At 28.9% G+C, this 17,193-nt stretch overlaps 4 protein-coding genes across 4 annotated transcripts; 2 read left to right on the top strand and 2 right to left on the bottom strand.

The window, feature by feature from the left end:
* Positions 1-884: 884 nt before the first annotated feature.
* On the bottom strand, positions 885-4,654 carry LOC118071930 (HMG box transcription factor BBX). Its single transcript, XM_035091427.1, is given in 8 exon segments — positions 885-1,244; positions 1,361-1,625; positions 1,628-1,691; positions 1,792-1,896; positions 1,966-2,094; positions 2,178-2,839; positions 2,929-3,129; positions 4,339-4,654. Coding segments are annotated over 8 exon segments (1,533 nt in total). The 5' UTR covers positions 4,366-4,654; the 3' UTR covers positions 885-1,164.
* A 337-nt stretch (positions 4,655-4,991) lies between these two features.
* oxt (Xylosyltransferase oxt) lies at positions 4,992-8,434 on the top strand. Its single transcript, XM_035090891.1, has 5 exons — positions 4,992-5,319; positions 5,392-5,858; positions 5,952-6,094; positions 6,170-6,336; positions 6,410-8,434. The coding sequence occupies exons 1-5, from the start codon at positions 5,155-5,157 to the stop codon at positions 8,213-8,215; spliced, it is 2,748 nt and encodes a 915-aa protein (XP_034946782.1). The 5' UTR covers positions 4,992-5,154; the 3' UTR covers positions 8,216-8,434.
* A 469-nt stretch (positions 8,435-8,903) lies between these two features.
* LOC118071646 (E3 ubiquitin-protein ligase ZNRF2) lies at positions 8,904-12,624 on the top strand. Its single transcript, XM_035090892.1, has 4 exons — positions 8,904-10,049; positions 11,332-11,427; positions 11,518-11,623; positions 11,713-12,624. The coding sequence occupies exons 1-4, from the start codon at positions 9,674-9,676 to the stop codon at positions 11,768-11,770; spliced, it is 636 nt and encodes a 211-aa protein (XP_034946783.1). The 5' UTR covers positions 8,904-9,673; the 3' UTR covers positions 11,771-12,624.
* A 534-nt stretch (positions 12,625-13,158) lies between these two features.
* LOC118071799 (ubiquitin-protein ligase E3C) lies at positions 13,159-17,069 on the bottom strand. The gene is made up of 3 exons (XM_035091211.1): positions 16,148-17,069; positions 13,542-16,053; positions 13,159-13,456 (listed from the first exon to the last, which is right to left on the bottom strand). Exons 1-3 carry the CDS (start codon positions 16,579-16,581, stop codon positions 13,289-13,291), a joined length of 3,114 nt encoding a protein of 1,037 aa, XP_034947102.1. The 5' UTR covers positions 16,582-17,069; the 3' UTR covers positions 13,159-13,288.
* Positions 17,070-17,193: the final 124 nt, after the last annotated feature.

The raw sequence follows: 17,193 nt of genomic DNA, 5'->3' as shown, positions 1-17,193 counted from the left end.
ATTAATAAATCTTATGTTAAACACCTTTATACGTACTTACATCTTTTTTTTGTTCCCTTTTGATAGGTGATACTATCAAAAATTAGTGCGGATATATAACTAAAATATTATATTTTATTTATTTGTTTTTTCTTAGTAAAAATTTGTCTACATAAGTCACGGTGGTTCAATGTATGTACGTACGTGCAGGTTTACATATATAAACAAATCTTTTATACATTTTGATTATAAATTTTTGTTTGTTCTGACGATCGCAAGAGCACTTTATAATAATACTGCAACTATAATCTATATACATCAAAGTTTTTAAATTATGTATATAATAAAATCTGAATATATAATTGTTTCATTTTTTTTTATCTTGATAAGAAGAACATTGATTATTGTAAAAAATAATCTTACGTTCGTTTTGTTTTATTATATATCACCAATATTTTTAAAATATCTCTATCTAAAATGCCCGATTATTAATCTACTCAATGTCCCTGCAAATCGCCAATAAAAATCGTGCAAAAAGTCGTAAAATTTATCTTTTTTTTTCTTTTCCTTTAAATCTTCGTATTATATTTTAGCACTTCTTTCTAATAAGGTATATAAATATTTCTTTTATATCATTAAATTTAAGCACCACGACAATAATGAATTAGTCGCCTGGAAGCGTCAGTTATCATAAATAAATCTAGTGTAATATTAATAAATTCAGTTCAATGGTAAAATTAAACATGACTATCATTTTTCAAATTTACACTTGTTTTATCACTAATGGTTTGAAAATATTGTGAAAAAAATAAATTTACTCCGATTATTTTCTTAATACAACTTTTCAAGTAATAAAAATATTAGTCATAAATATCATTCAACTATTAATTACATTAGATTTGAATATAAAATCTGAAAATTTTTAACACGTGAAAAAAAGAAAACAAATAACTCTATGAAAATAATTAATACGAGCCTGACTCGTACAGAATAATTAGAATGACAATAAGAGTAATAGTGATAATAGTAATACGGTTAATGTAGATAGAAATTGTAAATTCGTTACTTTATGCCATTAAGTTAACGTAATAATAGTGGCACATGTAAACATAATAGTTGTGATAACAATATAAACAGGATGTTGAAAAACACGTAATTATGATTAAGAGAGAAAGTAAAATTGAGTTACTTGGTAAGTTTCGTTCGATTAGCAGCTATTTCCGCAAGACATGCTAACGCCTCGAGATCGGGTGATGCACACCAAGCTATTGTTGTATAATTTAAATGAAAAAAAATTTTAATTAGTTTTTTACCTTTTTATTATTGTTATTATTATTATAAAAAAAAAAAAAACAACATTAAGAAAGATTATTCTACTTACGTTGATTGGCTCCTTGGTCTAAAGAATTTTTAGAAACAGTTGCAGAGGTATTACGAGTAATACTTTGCTTTCTTGCTTTCCGCTTTTGACTACCTACAAGTGTATTGTTTGAATCTTCATAAGAATCATCGGCCGTAGTCGACATTTTTCGATTATTTTGAGTATTTTTTTGTTGACTACTTTGATTTGAAAGACTTCTTTTTGTTGAATTGGTATTTAATTTTTGAGATGATTTTTTCTTTTTTGTACGTTGCTGTTTTTTTTTTTTTCTTGAAATTCTTCAAGACTCAATGATGGTAGTGCTTCAATTTTTTTCTCCAAGTTAAAGTCCCTTAAAAAAAGATATATTATTGTATATTCATTATTCCAAATAACTAAAATAAACAAAAAGAAAATTTATGTCTATAGTAAATAATAAATTAAATATATACTCGGCTTTAAATCGTTTTCGTGACATCCACGACCCATAATCTTGTGATTCAGCGTCTTCTGTTTCAGTATCTTCAGGTTTTGAAGCTTCAACTTTACCCTCAGCACTACAATTTATGAGTCAATTTTGGAAAATAATATTTACTTAGGAAGAAAAATCTTAAATAAAGACTTACCTATCAACAAGATGTTCTAAATCACTGCGTGAGCTATTGCCCCCTTCGCTGCTCAATGAATCAGTCTTTTCACTTACATTAGATGAAATTGAATTTCGCCTTTCTTTTTGCTTATCAACATTTGTCAACCTTAAGACCAGAAAAATCATTAATTCATATTATTATTATTATTAAAGTAGTGAAAAAATAATTGAAAGAATATTTGAAATTACTTATTAAGCCCAGTTATACGTCGTCGTTTAGTTTGTTGAGTTAATGAAGAACCAACATTTCGAACTTGTTCAGCAAGAAACTTTTGATAACGTAATCCTTTACAACTTCGTTCACCTCGAAAGCTATTTCCCTCCGAAGGAAGATTATCTTCAACATATGCAGCAATAGCATGCTTTTTTTCTTCATCATCTGAATGATTATGATCATTATTATTATTAGATTCAGCAGATTCATCTTTTTTATCACCAAATAAATCAGCTTTACAGTCTCTTTTTTGTTCCGCATCAATAGACAACTCTGTATATCTTTTCTTCGGTGGTTTTGGAACAATTACTTCATCAGTTTCATTATTAATTGTGTCATCTTCAATAATCATTGACTGATTATTAATTTGTGGTATTTTTTGAGGTGTAAATAAGGAACTTAAACCACCAATCTGAGATTCATCAGCTAATTTACCAGGTTGAATAGCTTGATTACTTATTGTTTCTGTACAGTTGGAAGATTCGTAATTGGAGTTGGTTGTAGTTGAATTTTGCTCATAACTTGATCCGACTTCCTGTTTCTTATTTGTTGGTCGTGTACTTAGTGTTCTCAAAGGTGGTGCAGGTAATTTATACCATTTAAAATCAGGATTGGCATTTAAAAATGCATCTTTATACTAAAAACAATTATTGAAAAAAAATAATAATACAATTTTAAGTGAAATATTTTTAAATTAAAAAAAATATTTATTTTTTTTTTATATACCTCTTGAGCTAAATTAATGTAAGATTGTTTTTGATCAGGATGTAAAGTTGCCCACCACTCTCCAAGAACTCTGGTTACAGCTCGATTTTCAAGATGAGGAAAATGTAATCTTACTGATCCCCGATGCCGTTTACAAAATATAAGAAAAGCATTCATTGGTCGTCGTGCATGATGAGCAGGTTCTCTTGATTCTTTCTGCTCCTAAAAAAAAAGAAGAAATTCCATGAATTAAATATTTATTTTAAATAAACTTAACTCTCAAAAATATTTATAAGATTAATACAATGTAATACATTACATGAATAATCATAAATTTATTAGCTTTAAATTGATAAATAAACACTATATTGAAATAGAATTCTAGATAAGAACAATAACAATTTTTAAATTGATGAAAAAAAATTGAAATGAAAACTTCCTGATATTTAATTACTATAATAACGATAACTTTAAACGTTGTAATAGTAGAATTGCGTATGATGTATGTTTAATATGAGTGAGCATCACTAATCAAGTGGAAATAATTGCAAGTCACTAAAATTTTATTTGAAAATGTCCACAAATATATATTTAATAATATTATTAAGCATATGCTCACAGTAAATGAATCATTGATGAAAAAAAAATGGATGAACAGCATAGATTACAAATTTAGATTGACATACGTTTATAAACTAAATGAAAAATGTCTCACAAAAAAGTCAGCCATAACTATATAATCGAGTAGTTGTTTCATTATAAACTTTGTAAATACCTTCTCCATTTGGTCACCAAGCAGATTTATAGATTGCATGATTTTTCATGAATTATCTCGATATATCACTAACGTGACTCAAAACAACGTTAACAACGATAATAATTTTTATTATTAAAAAATCAGTTATTTCAATAATAATTTTAATTAATGTATTAATATTAATAGTTCAACGACATAATTAATATGTAAAACGATAAAAATCTATGACCCTCACAGATGACAAATGTGACAGCTGGACTCTCAAATGTAAATACTGCCAAAGTAAAATGAAAACTGATGCTTTTAAGTTGTATTACGTTCAATTTTATATGTAAAAAAATTCACAGAGATTGATGAAATATCTGAATAACAATTATCAACTTGTATCAAATGTAAGTAAAATATTTCTATCATCTGTCAAATATTTTACGGAATTTTCAGGCTCAAGGTTGATACGTTTCCTCAGCTGATATTTCGGATATACACACGTATTTCTTTAGCCGCAACATTAAGTACTATTTTTTGTATTGAATTTTGAATAATGGAGACGACGATAGTTGTATCTGATTTTAAGCTCACTTGATACAATCTTTATGGAATTAAATGTATATATTATCCATCACAATTTCACACGAAAATGACACGAAAAACTTGAAGAAAAGCACTGCGCTCACCTTTTGCTGTTGATCGTTGGCAGCCATTTCTGATTTCACTTGACAATTCACTCAACAGCGCATAATAAAGATAAAGCTCCGTCTGTCGTTCTTTCTCACTTCTTTTTATTCTCTTTTTACTTCGCTCTTTTTTCATTCATTTCTTCTGTAATCCCCGCGTTATTCCGATTTTGACACACGATGATTGCTTTTTTTACTCATCAACTGTTTGACTAAAAACACTACTACTATTAAACTTTTACATTGGTAACACTAAAAATATTCCCCGAATAAACTTAATGAGCATTAATCTCATTTACCGGATCTACTTTCACATGATAGGAAGAATATTTTTCAAAAAAATCATGACTAATCTTTTTTCTTTGTTTACTAAAATTGTCTGATAAGAAATAATTCGATGAAATCGATGATTTTCTTCTTTAAAAAAATATGTCTCCGAACTAAAGAAAAATTTTTAATTAAATAAAATTTTAATGGAATCCAATTTTATTTCATTACCTTATTGTACTAGCATATATCAATTAATACTTCGAAATTAGATGGAAATCCCTTGTTTGTAGTCTTTGCGAAATTTTTGGTTTCAAATTATCGCGGGTTTAATGCGAACACTGCTGCCAACTGTTGTTTGGTAACAAAAAAAATGCAAGCTAAAATCATATGATGAGAGAAGCGTTTGTCAGATGAAAAAGTGTATCATGTGTGAATGATTATAAAATTTATCCATTTTATTGGATCTAAAAATTTTTAGATAACAAAATGAGTCGTGTAAGGATAAAAAATATTCGAATTAGTTGAAACGAGTGAATAAATTAAAAAATGGCCGTAACAAAAGGAATACTTGAAGGCCGAACCTCAAGTTGTTTACGAAAATATCGAATATTTTTCGTAATTGTTAGTGCTATAATGTGTATTCAAATTTATTTAGCATATTCATTTTTTATACTTGATAATCAAAATGGAAGATCAATTCAACCATCAGAAGTATTTATTTATTTATAAAATATATACAATTTTAAATATTTATAATAAACAAATAATTGTATTATTTTGTAGATCTCATCAACTTATCAACATATTAAAATGGAAGATTCACTTCAACAATCAAAACAATTAAAGCTTCCACCAGATAAATCTAATACGAATAATCAGTCATCACAAAATCGTACACCAAAATTAAAATTGGACAAAGATACTTTGGGTTTTGTCCCAGCTTGTGAAATAACTGGCAAAGAATCAATTAGTGCTGTTACAAGAGCTCGTACTCAAATTTGTAAAGAATCAATCGTTAATATTTCATGTTTAAATCAATATGGAAATTTATATCCTGAGCGACTTTACTCATTATGCCCACATTCAAAAGGTTTTATTAAAAAACCCACCAGTTTAGGATGTTTTCAAGATGATAAAATTAATAGAATACTTGGGGATTATTATGCAGTTTTTAAATCAACGAATTCTCCAAAGGACTGTGCCTTTTTATGTTTGCAGTCAGGATATCCATATGCAGGAACAGAGTATTCGTTGGTATCTTACAGTTTTTCAACTTTTAGTTTCTTTATTGATTATTAAATAACCATTTTATCATTAAACATTTCTGATTTTTTCTCAAGTAGAATAGAGTGCTTTTGTGGATCAGAAGAACCATCAGCTCTTAAACGCCTACCAGACTCTCACTGCAACATGAAATGTCCTGGTAATAGGACTCAATTTTGTGGTGGTTATTTAAGAATTAGTGTCTGGCACACGGGTATTCAAAGTGAGTTCTAGCTATTATTAAATATTTTATGCTTGCATTCGTGTGTATTAAATAGAGTATTTAATTTTATTTTAGAGTTTAAAGCTCAAGAAGCTAGAAATATCAGTCTTAAAACTGAAAAAGAACCACCAATAAGGATAGCATATCTATTGACATTGAACGGTAGAGCTAGTAGACAAGTTAAACGGTTGATTAACATTCTTTATGATCCATCTCACTTTTATTATATTCACGTTGATGCAGTAAGTTTACTGTCATTGTATTTTAGATAAACTACAATATTATTATATGATAATAAATTCTTTTTTCTTTTAGCGACAAGATTATATGTATCGCGAAATGTTGAAAGTGGAGAAGGCATGTAAAAGGAAGAATATAATAGTAGCAAAAGGTGCTGGACTACGTCATGCAAGTATTTGGGGTGGTGCAAGTTTATTAACAACATTTCTTACTTCTGCTCAACAAATGCTTCAATACTTAGATTGGGATTTTTTAGTTAATCTCTCAGAATCAGATTATCCAATTAAAACAAATAAGCAGCTAATAGATTTTCTAACATTGAATAAAGGTTTGAATTTTGTCAAATCTCATGGTAGAGATGTACAAAAATTTATATCAAAACAAGGTTTAGATAAAACTTTTTTCGAGTGTGAAGCACGAATGTGGCGATTAGGTGATCGCAAATTATCAAAAGGAATACAGATTGATGGTGGTAGTGATTGGGTTGCTTTAAGTCGTAATTTTGTAGAGTATGTATCAAATCCCAAACCTGATGCACTTGTATCAGGTCTTTTAAAAATATTTCAATACACTTTACTGCCTGCTGAATCATTTTTTCATACAGTTTTAAGAAATTCGAAATTCTGTGATACTTATGTGGATAACAATCTTCACGTAACTAATTGGAAACGAAAATTAGGATGTAAATGTCAGTATAAAGCGATTGTTGATTGGTGCGGTTGCAGTCCAAATGATTTTAAATTAGATGACTTTATTAGAATAAAAATGACAAAAGATAAAAATCTATTTTTTGCCAGAAAATTTGAACCAGTAATTGATCAGCGAATAATTGATAAAGTTGAACAATGGCTTTATCCAGAAAGAGACAATAACACTAGGATAGCTAGTGATATGTACTGGCAGAATATATATCATCATGGTGATTTAAGTCCATTGAATGATGATTTGGTACTCACTATATCCAATTCACTTGCAAGAATAGTATTTTTTAAATACTTTAAAACTGCAAGAAATATTCAATTGCTTGAAACGACTGCTTATTTTCGAGAAAATAAACTTGAAGGTATTTTAATATTAACAGAAGCTACCTTCAACATTTCCAAATCAAACTCAAGTTTATATGATATTAATGTTAAACGTATCGAAGCACTTATTAAATTTAAACGTCATATTTCAATTAATAAAAAATGGTTGGATAGAGTTGTTCAACTGTCTGTTAATACAGATTATGATAAAAAAGAACAAACATTCCGTAATTTTTTAAACGGAATCGGTCCATTATCGAATCCAGTCTTTTCTTATGAATTTAATGATGTGCTTATTACTCCAAAGAACTTGACAGTACTTTGGATTCAACCAAATGGATTTATTGTTGATATTAATCATCTTGAAGTTGAGGAAACATCTTTACTTGGATCTGTAAAACCATCACTTGATGAACCACTCCAAATAGGCGAATGGCATGTTGTAGTATTATCTAATACAATATTTATTGGCCAAATGTCCTTTTTTGTAACACCACTACAATATTGGAAAAATCGTAACATTAGTTGGATAAAATCTAAAGAATTAAATCATGGATCCAATAAATTTAAACGTAGATTTAGTGTAAAATGGTATGAAGATGTTATTAAAAAAATCGGAATTCATCAACAAAACAAAGAATTTGAAATAAAAGTGAAAGAAAGAGTTGTTGATGAACTTGATGAATGGGTTGATGACATTGTTAAGCAACAGTATACTATTGAACAAGTTTGCTCTGTGAATCCAATTTTATTAAACACAGAACGAACAGAAAGTATGCAAGAATGTTCGCTAACTAATTGGAGTTCTTTAAGTCCTGATCCAAAGTCTGAAATTGATCATTTAAGTGAAACATAGTTGTATACAGTAAATTTTGTGCCATTATTTATATTTAAAAAAATATCATAATAGTCATAAAACATCACAGTCATTGTTTAATAAAAATAACGTAAGATCTATATGTGTGTACATATATATATATATATATAAATATTACAATTATTATATGTTTAATTCATATAAAAACAAAAATTTGTCATTTTTGTCTGAGTTTGTTTTTGATGTAATCATTTTCGTGGACGAGTAAAAATACTTTTGACTTTTAAAATTTCGTTTATTCACACTTTGTCATATTTCCATTGTTTGTACAACTATCTTATTAACCCTTTCATGACCATAAGGTTTTAAAGGTATACATCGGCTTTTTAATTTATATTAATATTAATTTTATCCATTTTTGGCCTGAACACATGTATCCTCGTAGTCGTCAAAGGGTTAAGAGAATAATTTTTTCACATTCCTGTACTTATAACTACTTAACCTATAAGTTTGTTTGTTTAGCTAGTTGAATTTATTTAAATTTTTTTCTTATAATTTTTGGAGGAAGAATTTAAAAAATAGTCTTTAGTGAAAAGTAAAAATAAATCAGTATCGCCAAATTATAGATACTTTGTTTAGCGTAAACAAAATATACCTATACATATAGATGAGGTTAAACTGTATACATATATACACGTTTTCAAAAGTATCTCATCTGTTGTATGTACAATGCATGCTCTGTTGTATGAAAAAAATACATGCACACAAAAAGATACATAGAATACTCGAAAAATTGGTTATACAATTATTTAGTGTTTGTGTATTTAAATAAATGTGTGACTTTTTAAAATTATACATAAAAACTATTAATTAGTATATTTATTATTGAAAAAAGAGCAAGTATTTTGATAGAAAATTAAATTTTCGTGTTTTCTTGAAAAGAGAAAGTGAAACTCATTTTGCCAACATCACAAATATATTGTGTGTTCGAACGTATTGAATTATTCCTAGGAAATTTGTCACAAGATGTCGGGAATTGTTTTCGCGATAAACCTCAGCGAATACATCATTTCCCGAAATGACTTGCTTGTCGTGGCGAAAATTTATGGAATTTTGGCCTAAATAAAATCTTACTATACAGTAGATAATTTTAGTTACTACAATCAATTAAAATTCGACAATCATTCGGTGTTTATATCGAGTGACAATTTGAGTACCGTGCGTAGAGTGAGTACCATTACAGAGATTAAAGAGAGCAATAGGGTCATAGAAGCTTCAAGATACAAATCGACTACGTTTTAAAAAAATTTATAAAACAAAAATATAAGTTAATTTATTATTAAGTAATAACAATAATTATTATAAAATTATTCATTACAGTTATAATAATATTAACCGTAATAATTCTAAAATAACAATACTAGACAACGTAAAGAGGAGCACATAGTGAGTAAGTGACTGAGTGTAAAAATTAATTTTGATTGAATTGACATTGGTATGGGAGCTAAAGCAAGTACCGTAGCACAAGCTGCGGGGAGTAATGGCCAATCTTCCGCCGGTGCCAACGAAACAACAATGCAGGGATTCTCGATTTTACGTTCATTGCCAGGTGGAGTTTCATTACTTCAACATCAACACCAGCAAAACAGCCAAACACAGTCTTCACGAGTCTCTGGAGATAGTAGACAAAGAGCTAGATCTCTTAGTTCTGTACCAGATCTCTCAGGTGAACAAAATAACTTGGCTACTGCTGTTGGTGTCAACGTTGGCCAAGCTCTTGGCTTAGGAAATCTTGACTCAGATGACGGAGATGAAGACAGTGGTAGAGTTTATGCTGCCCACAGTTTGCCATCGCATATTTGGTCCCTTAATGGTGTGTATCACTTTATTTTATTTTCATTCATTTGTTTAAACATATATAAATAACAATATTCCAAAATAATAACTTGATATTCATTTATTGGGCTAATAAAAGTTTATAATATTTCATATCACTTGCTTGTTGGTACAATTTAGATAACTTAACGACAATTTTTTAGTGTTTTTAATTATGTGTTTATTTTTTATAATGTATTTTCAACATCACTAAATAAATACTCTCAAGGTTTATATTGTTGAAAGGAGGATTGGATTTTTCTTCGAATCTACAAATTATAGTAAAACAAAAAAACCAGGATACTCGACAATTAAATGGTAAACAATATAAACAATTTATGATTAATTGATCATCAATGATTCAATTACATATTATAAAATAGTTCCCATTGAAATTCAATAAAATTCTCAATGTTATTAATAATATTCAGTAACGATAAAATTACTGTTGAATAAAAGATTTATGTATCATACATTTGTACACTTGAATTCGAGTATCTAAGATATTTTATTTAAAAAAATCAAATAACAAAGAATAATTTGATGTGTAATTTATATATCTGATATTCACAAATTTTATTGATAAATTATGTTGAGTACTTTGATATTAAAACTTTAAATTATTTCTAACAATACATACTTATATAAAAGGAATTATTTAACTCAATAAATAACTATAAGACACATAATCAAACAATACAGTATTAACGACAGTGGTAACAACAGCAAACACTTGATATGATTTAAAAAAAAGAAAAAAGAAACAGGTAGAGAAAATTAGGTATATACTACATACATAAGTAAAAGATATAAAGGTTTTGTTTTGGCGCGTGTTGCTGAGGTGGTTGGCCTGGTAACCATGTACAATCGATGCCGGCAATGGCCCAGCAACTTGAATAGGCTTTATTGTGCAAGTCTAGTATTATGACTTGATTTAATTAATTGTGTTTATCCACTAACTATAGAATTATTTCGACTAAATTTCAACTCTAAATTATTTCATAAAAATGGTTAAATCATTGCAAATGACATAAAGCTAGACTTGTTAGAAAGCTAAAATAGCACGATATGGGAGTGATTGTGAGTTCATGTTTAAATGAATCCGAGGCAGAGGTTGTTCCAACACATCATCATCATCATCACCATCATACACGACGAGTTATTTATGGTAGTTTATTTTTAATGTAATTCATAGTATTACTGTTAGTCTTTTAATTTTGTTAATAATAATGAAATTTAATAAAATGTATTATAAAAATTTTTAATTATTCATGTTCCAGGTCTTAAATGCCCCGTATGTTCAAAATTTATTTTACCAAATGACATCGAATGTCACTTGGTAATGTGCCTGACAAAACCACGACTTAGCTATAATGGTAAGTTATTGATATAATAAATAGATCGATAAATTATTCTTTTTGTTAAATAATAAGAGTTTTACAAGTTTGGTGTTGTTTGAATTTCAGAGGATGTTTTAGCAGATGAAAAAGGTGAATGCGTTATCTGCTTGGAGGAATTACAATCAGGAGATGTGATAGCACGTTTGCCTTGTTTATGCATATATCACAAAAAGTATAAAAAATATATATATATAAACTTTAATTTATAATATTCTAGTAATAATTTCAATAATAATAATTGTAAAATTTTGACTTTTATAGCTGCATCGACAGATGGTTTCAAGTAAATCGCAGCTGTCCAGAACATCCAGGTGATTGATTTGTAATTGTCTAAATTGAAAAAGTAAAGAGAAAAATCTATACAGTGAATCATGTTCCGGGACTGCTTTATACATAAAAAAATTATAGAATATAAGATCATTGGTATGTTGAGATAAAGTATGGACAAAAGTGAAAATGAAATAAAATAAATAACTAGTCAAGGTGGCTGCTAGTCTGCGATGGTGACTTGTAAAAGTGGCGATTATTAGATTGTATTGAAGACTTGACTTGGATACAAAATTCAAGTTAAATGAAAGCAAACATCTAATATTAAATTCATGAACTATAATATTTAATAACAAAAAAATGACTTACATCGCCATACGACTCAGCGATACAATTGCTATTATCTATACGTACCTTTAATAATAATAATTATTATTACTATTATTATTATAATTATTACTATTATTATATTGCTCTATTGCTTATTATTGATTGTATCATATTTATAAATTTAATTTAGTTTTGAATCTGTAAGTTGAAATAATTTTTTAACTGAAAAAGTTATCGATTAGAATGATTATGTTATAGTCATTCACTACTTTGTGAAAAGTGAAGATTTTAATAATGGTATGTCAATATTGAAACCTGTTTTATATATATATATCTATATATATAAATATATATGTATACAGACGCAGGTGAACTCCTCGAATAAGTTAATTTTTAATTTTATCTTATTTTATAATCAATTCTTTGTATTGTTTTTGTTGCTTGTTGGGGGATGAGAGTTAGAAAGGATATTTTTGATACTTTCATAAAATGGGAGAGAGCCAGGATTTATAGGGAGTTGATAATGTGTCATAATGCTGTTGACGTTGTGTAGTAACAATAAAGGTTCTAATTTAATCTTGACTAATTTTTTTTTAATTAATGTACAATGTATAATTAAACAAATCTCAATATAGGATTGATTCCATATAAAATGGTATATAATGATGGTCATGAACAAAAATAAACATTCTAAGCTCACAGACAAAGATCTTGGCAAAGGCTTTAATTGGAATATCTTGAAAATGGCGGTCACGTTGATGCTGAAATTGTCATGCTGATGAAAGAAAGACTCTAAGGCAAAGTTGAAATGTTAATAATCTGCTTTTTTTTCTTTTGTAGATATGCATATGTTATCTGCAGTAATTTTACGTACGTGACACTACATGCATTTATTTTAAGAAATACAAAAAAACACATTTTGCTTTGAAGTTTTTTTTTTTTAAACATTCAGTGTGTTTTTTTTTTTACTTTAAAATCTTCTATCCAGTTCTAGGGTCCCTAGGTGCTTTGTGTTTTCACTGTCTCTAGAGTATAAAATTGCAGCAAAATATTAAAAAAAAAAAAAAATTATTAAATTATTTGATCAATTTTTTTATTTACATCAAACAAAATACACTGGATACGTATATGTTCATATCTCCCATCCCTTCTTCAGAATTGTATAATAAATCAGGTTTGATTGACATTCAAAATATACAAAATTTACATTTAATTATTATCTAATAAGACATTGAACTTTTTAACTAAGTTCAAAACCAGCGCCCGATTGGATAGCATATAGAAGTTTCTCACGAAGTGTCACTTCATCTGGGAATTCAGGCAACTTGAGAAGATTCATACAGGTACTGGAGGTTGGTAGGCGATCAATAGTGCCAGCATGATGGATGCAGAATGGTGGATCAAGTTCCTATAATTGAAAAATAGATTAACTCCGTCATTTTTATAATTAAAGATATGTTTAAAAAATATTATCATTTAATAACAAAATTTACCTTAAAACCTAAAAGAGGTGGTCGACTACAACTAGTTACAAACTTCAGTAACTGCCCCTTTTGTTTATTACTAAATCCTTCTACAACTCTCCAAAATGCCATGATCGTAGGATGATCTGGTGCGTACCCTCCTGTGTAATTGGTGTGCTGCTTGAGATCATCTACATCAACGGGAATTTGTGCTCCAGAAATTAAAACTTGCATTTCTTTGTTATTAAACATCTGTAACCACTCCAGTGGAATGACATTAGCAATTCCTTGCTTAAACGCATAACATTGAGGTCTAATTTCTTTATTAAGTTTATAATCTGCCATTAAATGTATATATTCAATACGATTAGTATTAGTGACTGGTATTTGGGATCCTTTGGGTTTCAATTCATCTACTCTTCTTTCTCCCAATTCATCTGATAAAACTGTAAAGTCTAAACCAAGGTCAGTTACATCACCTTTATAACTTTTTAAATACAGTAAATTTCGATACATTACAGGATCAAGAGAATCAAGATGATGAATATCAACATCAGACTGACGTCCAACAATTTTTGATAGAAAGAATTCCGCAAAAGGTAATTCTACTAAAAGATTCTCATAAATAGCTTTTCCAAGCATTCTTCCAATAAAGTAGTAATGTTTTGGAAAATCATCAACGAGTAAATGAACCTTTGGGTTTGGATATAACATGTTATCTTTTGTAAGCCGAAAAAATCCTCGATTAGGATCAAAACTCGTCTTTAATAATTCTGATAAAAATTCTCTAAATAATCCTCCACCATCTACTCCAGCTTCTTCAACTCCAGCAGTATTAACAAGCTGAACTCTCATTTGTAATCTAAGTTCAGGTTCATTTTCTGGAGATAATTTCTCAAGTGCATCTTCGTATAAATAATTTCTCCTTACAAATATATGAATAGATGGGCCCTGCATAAAGTGAGTTAATTCACCTTGTTGTTCTGACTTGTCTTTTTGTATAAGAGATTGCAAAACCATGACTCTGTCACTGAAAGGTACAATAAACGGTACCTTTCGAAGTAATGCCAGTGCTCTGATTTCTTTAGTTGATAATGGCGGACCATTAGCAGCATCTTTGCCTGATTTCAACAGCACTCCCGTAACTCCTCGACGTCTCTGTAAAACTAAATCAAGTTCAGGCTTGGGACTAATCCAATGACCATCTGGACAAAATTGTCTACGTAAGTCTCTTGAATGTAATTGTCTTAGAAGATCTGAATAAGCTTTGAATAAATACATCCACATCTGAGTATCCTGTTTATTTAATGGTATAACCTCATTGCTACTCATGGAACCCAGAATTGCACGCATATTATCATCACGAAGTGCTGGTCTTAAATCAGAGTATGCTATTTCAACAAGTCCCAAACAGATGTCCTTTAACTGTGCAGATAAAGGAACGAGTTCCGAAGTTGTAAATGGCATTGCACTCTGCTCACTTTCTGAATTGCTTTCTCTGAAGAATTCACTATCATGAAGAGTCGCTATAAGAAGACTAAATAGTGAACAAAACACAGCTAAGAGTGGTGATAATTTTTTAGAATCTTCAGGAGGTGGTGCAATTCCTCTTGAAATCATTTGTAAAAGACATGGAATTGAAATTAATGCAGTCCATAGTCGTTTTAGAAATAGTGGCTTGAATGCGAGCATATAAATTAATTTATATTTGTGAGTTGCAAGTTTATCAGTTTGTAATAAATTATCACAAAGCTGACAGAGATAGTCGAGAATTTGCGGATCTTCACAACGATCTAATGCTGTTAGAATACGATTCACCCTTTGTTCATCATTTAACATTGTCATGCATTCTTTCAGCATATCTGCTTGATGTTGATCTACCATTACAGTCTCACTATCTGAAGACATATTATCTTCTTCTTCGAATTCTCCTGCAACACATTCTACTATATTCCATGATGTTTTTTGAGTAGAACTCAATGATGCAAGTACTTGTACATAATTTATAAAAATGGTATCATTTGTTAGAGAAAAATTTGCTGGTTCTAAATATAAAACAGAGTAAAATAAATTCGGAGTAAGCTCAATGTTATCGAGCTTATTAATACAACACAATAATTCAAAATAAGGCCAATTATTTAGTTCTGTTAAAGCTGGTATCAAAAACAGTCTCAACGATTCAGACATCCTTGGGATAAGAATTGTAAAAATAAATTCATTGAGTACAGGTACACAAAATTCCTTGTTTCCTAAACATAGTTCTAAAGGTTTTTTGAGAAGACTCAAATAACACTTTACTCTTGGAGTTAATGGCATTGAAGATGATACTTGGGATTGATTTTCAAGAAGTTTCTTTAAGTGCCCAAAGTATGAATGTTTAACTAGATATTCAAGAACATCTCGTAAATAAATATCTTTCTTTGATACATCTAAACTTTCGTCACATGTTATTATAAATGATTCCAATATCTTGAGAGGTATTGCTGTGGAACAACTACCATTGTCATTTGCAATAAATTCTAGACTATTCTTCAAAATCCATCTGTGAAACAAAATGATAATAATTATTATAAGAGTAAAAAAAAATGTTAATGATTAAACCTTAAAAATAAAATAAATAAATCAGTTCTACATACTTAATTCTCCATGACCATTCACCAACAATACTGAAGATTTGTTTTTTATTTATCAATATTTGTTCTAATAGCCAAATAAGTCTCGCTGAATCTTCTACTGGGTTGTAAAAAAACAAAAGAGTACTGGTGAATGGCACAAGAGTAGTGGCATTGAGAAATTTAGAATTACTTAATGATTTAGCATAATCAAATTCTTGTCTGCATTTTTTTTTCATTAATTGCCTAATTAAATAACTTCGTGTTTGGGCTTGAATCTTTACAGCAGCATTATTTCTTCGACGAAATTCTTCTCTTTTCATTCTCTCATGTTGAGCATGTTGTAGAAGCACTGATTTTTCATTTCTTTTGCTAGCACCAGCTAAATTTTGCTGAGGCTTACGCCTGTAATCACCTTCAAAACTATACATCCTATTACATTCCAGGATAACTAACATTCAATTTTCATTTAAACTTAGCAAGTCTACTGATTAAATTATGACAAACTTTCTCTATTTTACTCTCTGCCATTGTGCATTGACACAATCAAAACTCACTGTAAATAAACTCCATTTATGATTTTTATTAAAAAAACACTCAGAAAGATTGGTAAAGTTTCTCGAATAACTTTAGAATCTGAGAATTACAATAATTATTGTATTATAAATATTAATAAACGACGAATCACACGATAATGTGCTGACGCGATGATTAGTAATGAAGTCATATCTTACACAGCTTTTGAAGAATCTGAATGTATCTGTATATGTGAAAAATTGTTGGTAGCATTGACATTACTTAGAAAAATTGGCAGCCTTGTCATAACAAGAAATGGAGCAAAGGTTATTGTTATGAAAATTGAAAAAAATGTTTATCGAAGAGATTTATGATGTAAAAATAATTTAATTTTACAACATCAAACGATTTGAAAGTTTTGTATATAAAATGAGAAAAAATCGGAGTATTGGGAAGTCGCATGTATAACCTTAAAAACAATTAAACAGTATTAATGTTCGATATTGGAAATATTTAGATTTAAAAAAATGCTTCCAAACTTACTAACAGTGTTG

The sequence above is a fragment of the Chelonus insularis genome, unplaced genomic scaffold (genome assembly GCF_013357705.1).
Source record: "Chelonus insularis isolate UGA/USDA-ARS -01 unplaced genomic scaffold, ASM1335770v1 contig_88_pilon, whole genome shotgun sequence".
NCBI classification, from domain to species: Eukaryota; Metazoa; Arthropoda; class Insecta; order Hymenoptera; family Braconidae; genus Chelonus; species Chelonus insularis.
Note: the sequence above shows the minus strand (reverse complement) of the source record. Positions and strands in the feature narration are given on the sequence as shown.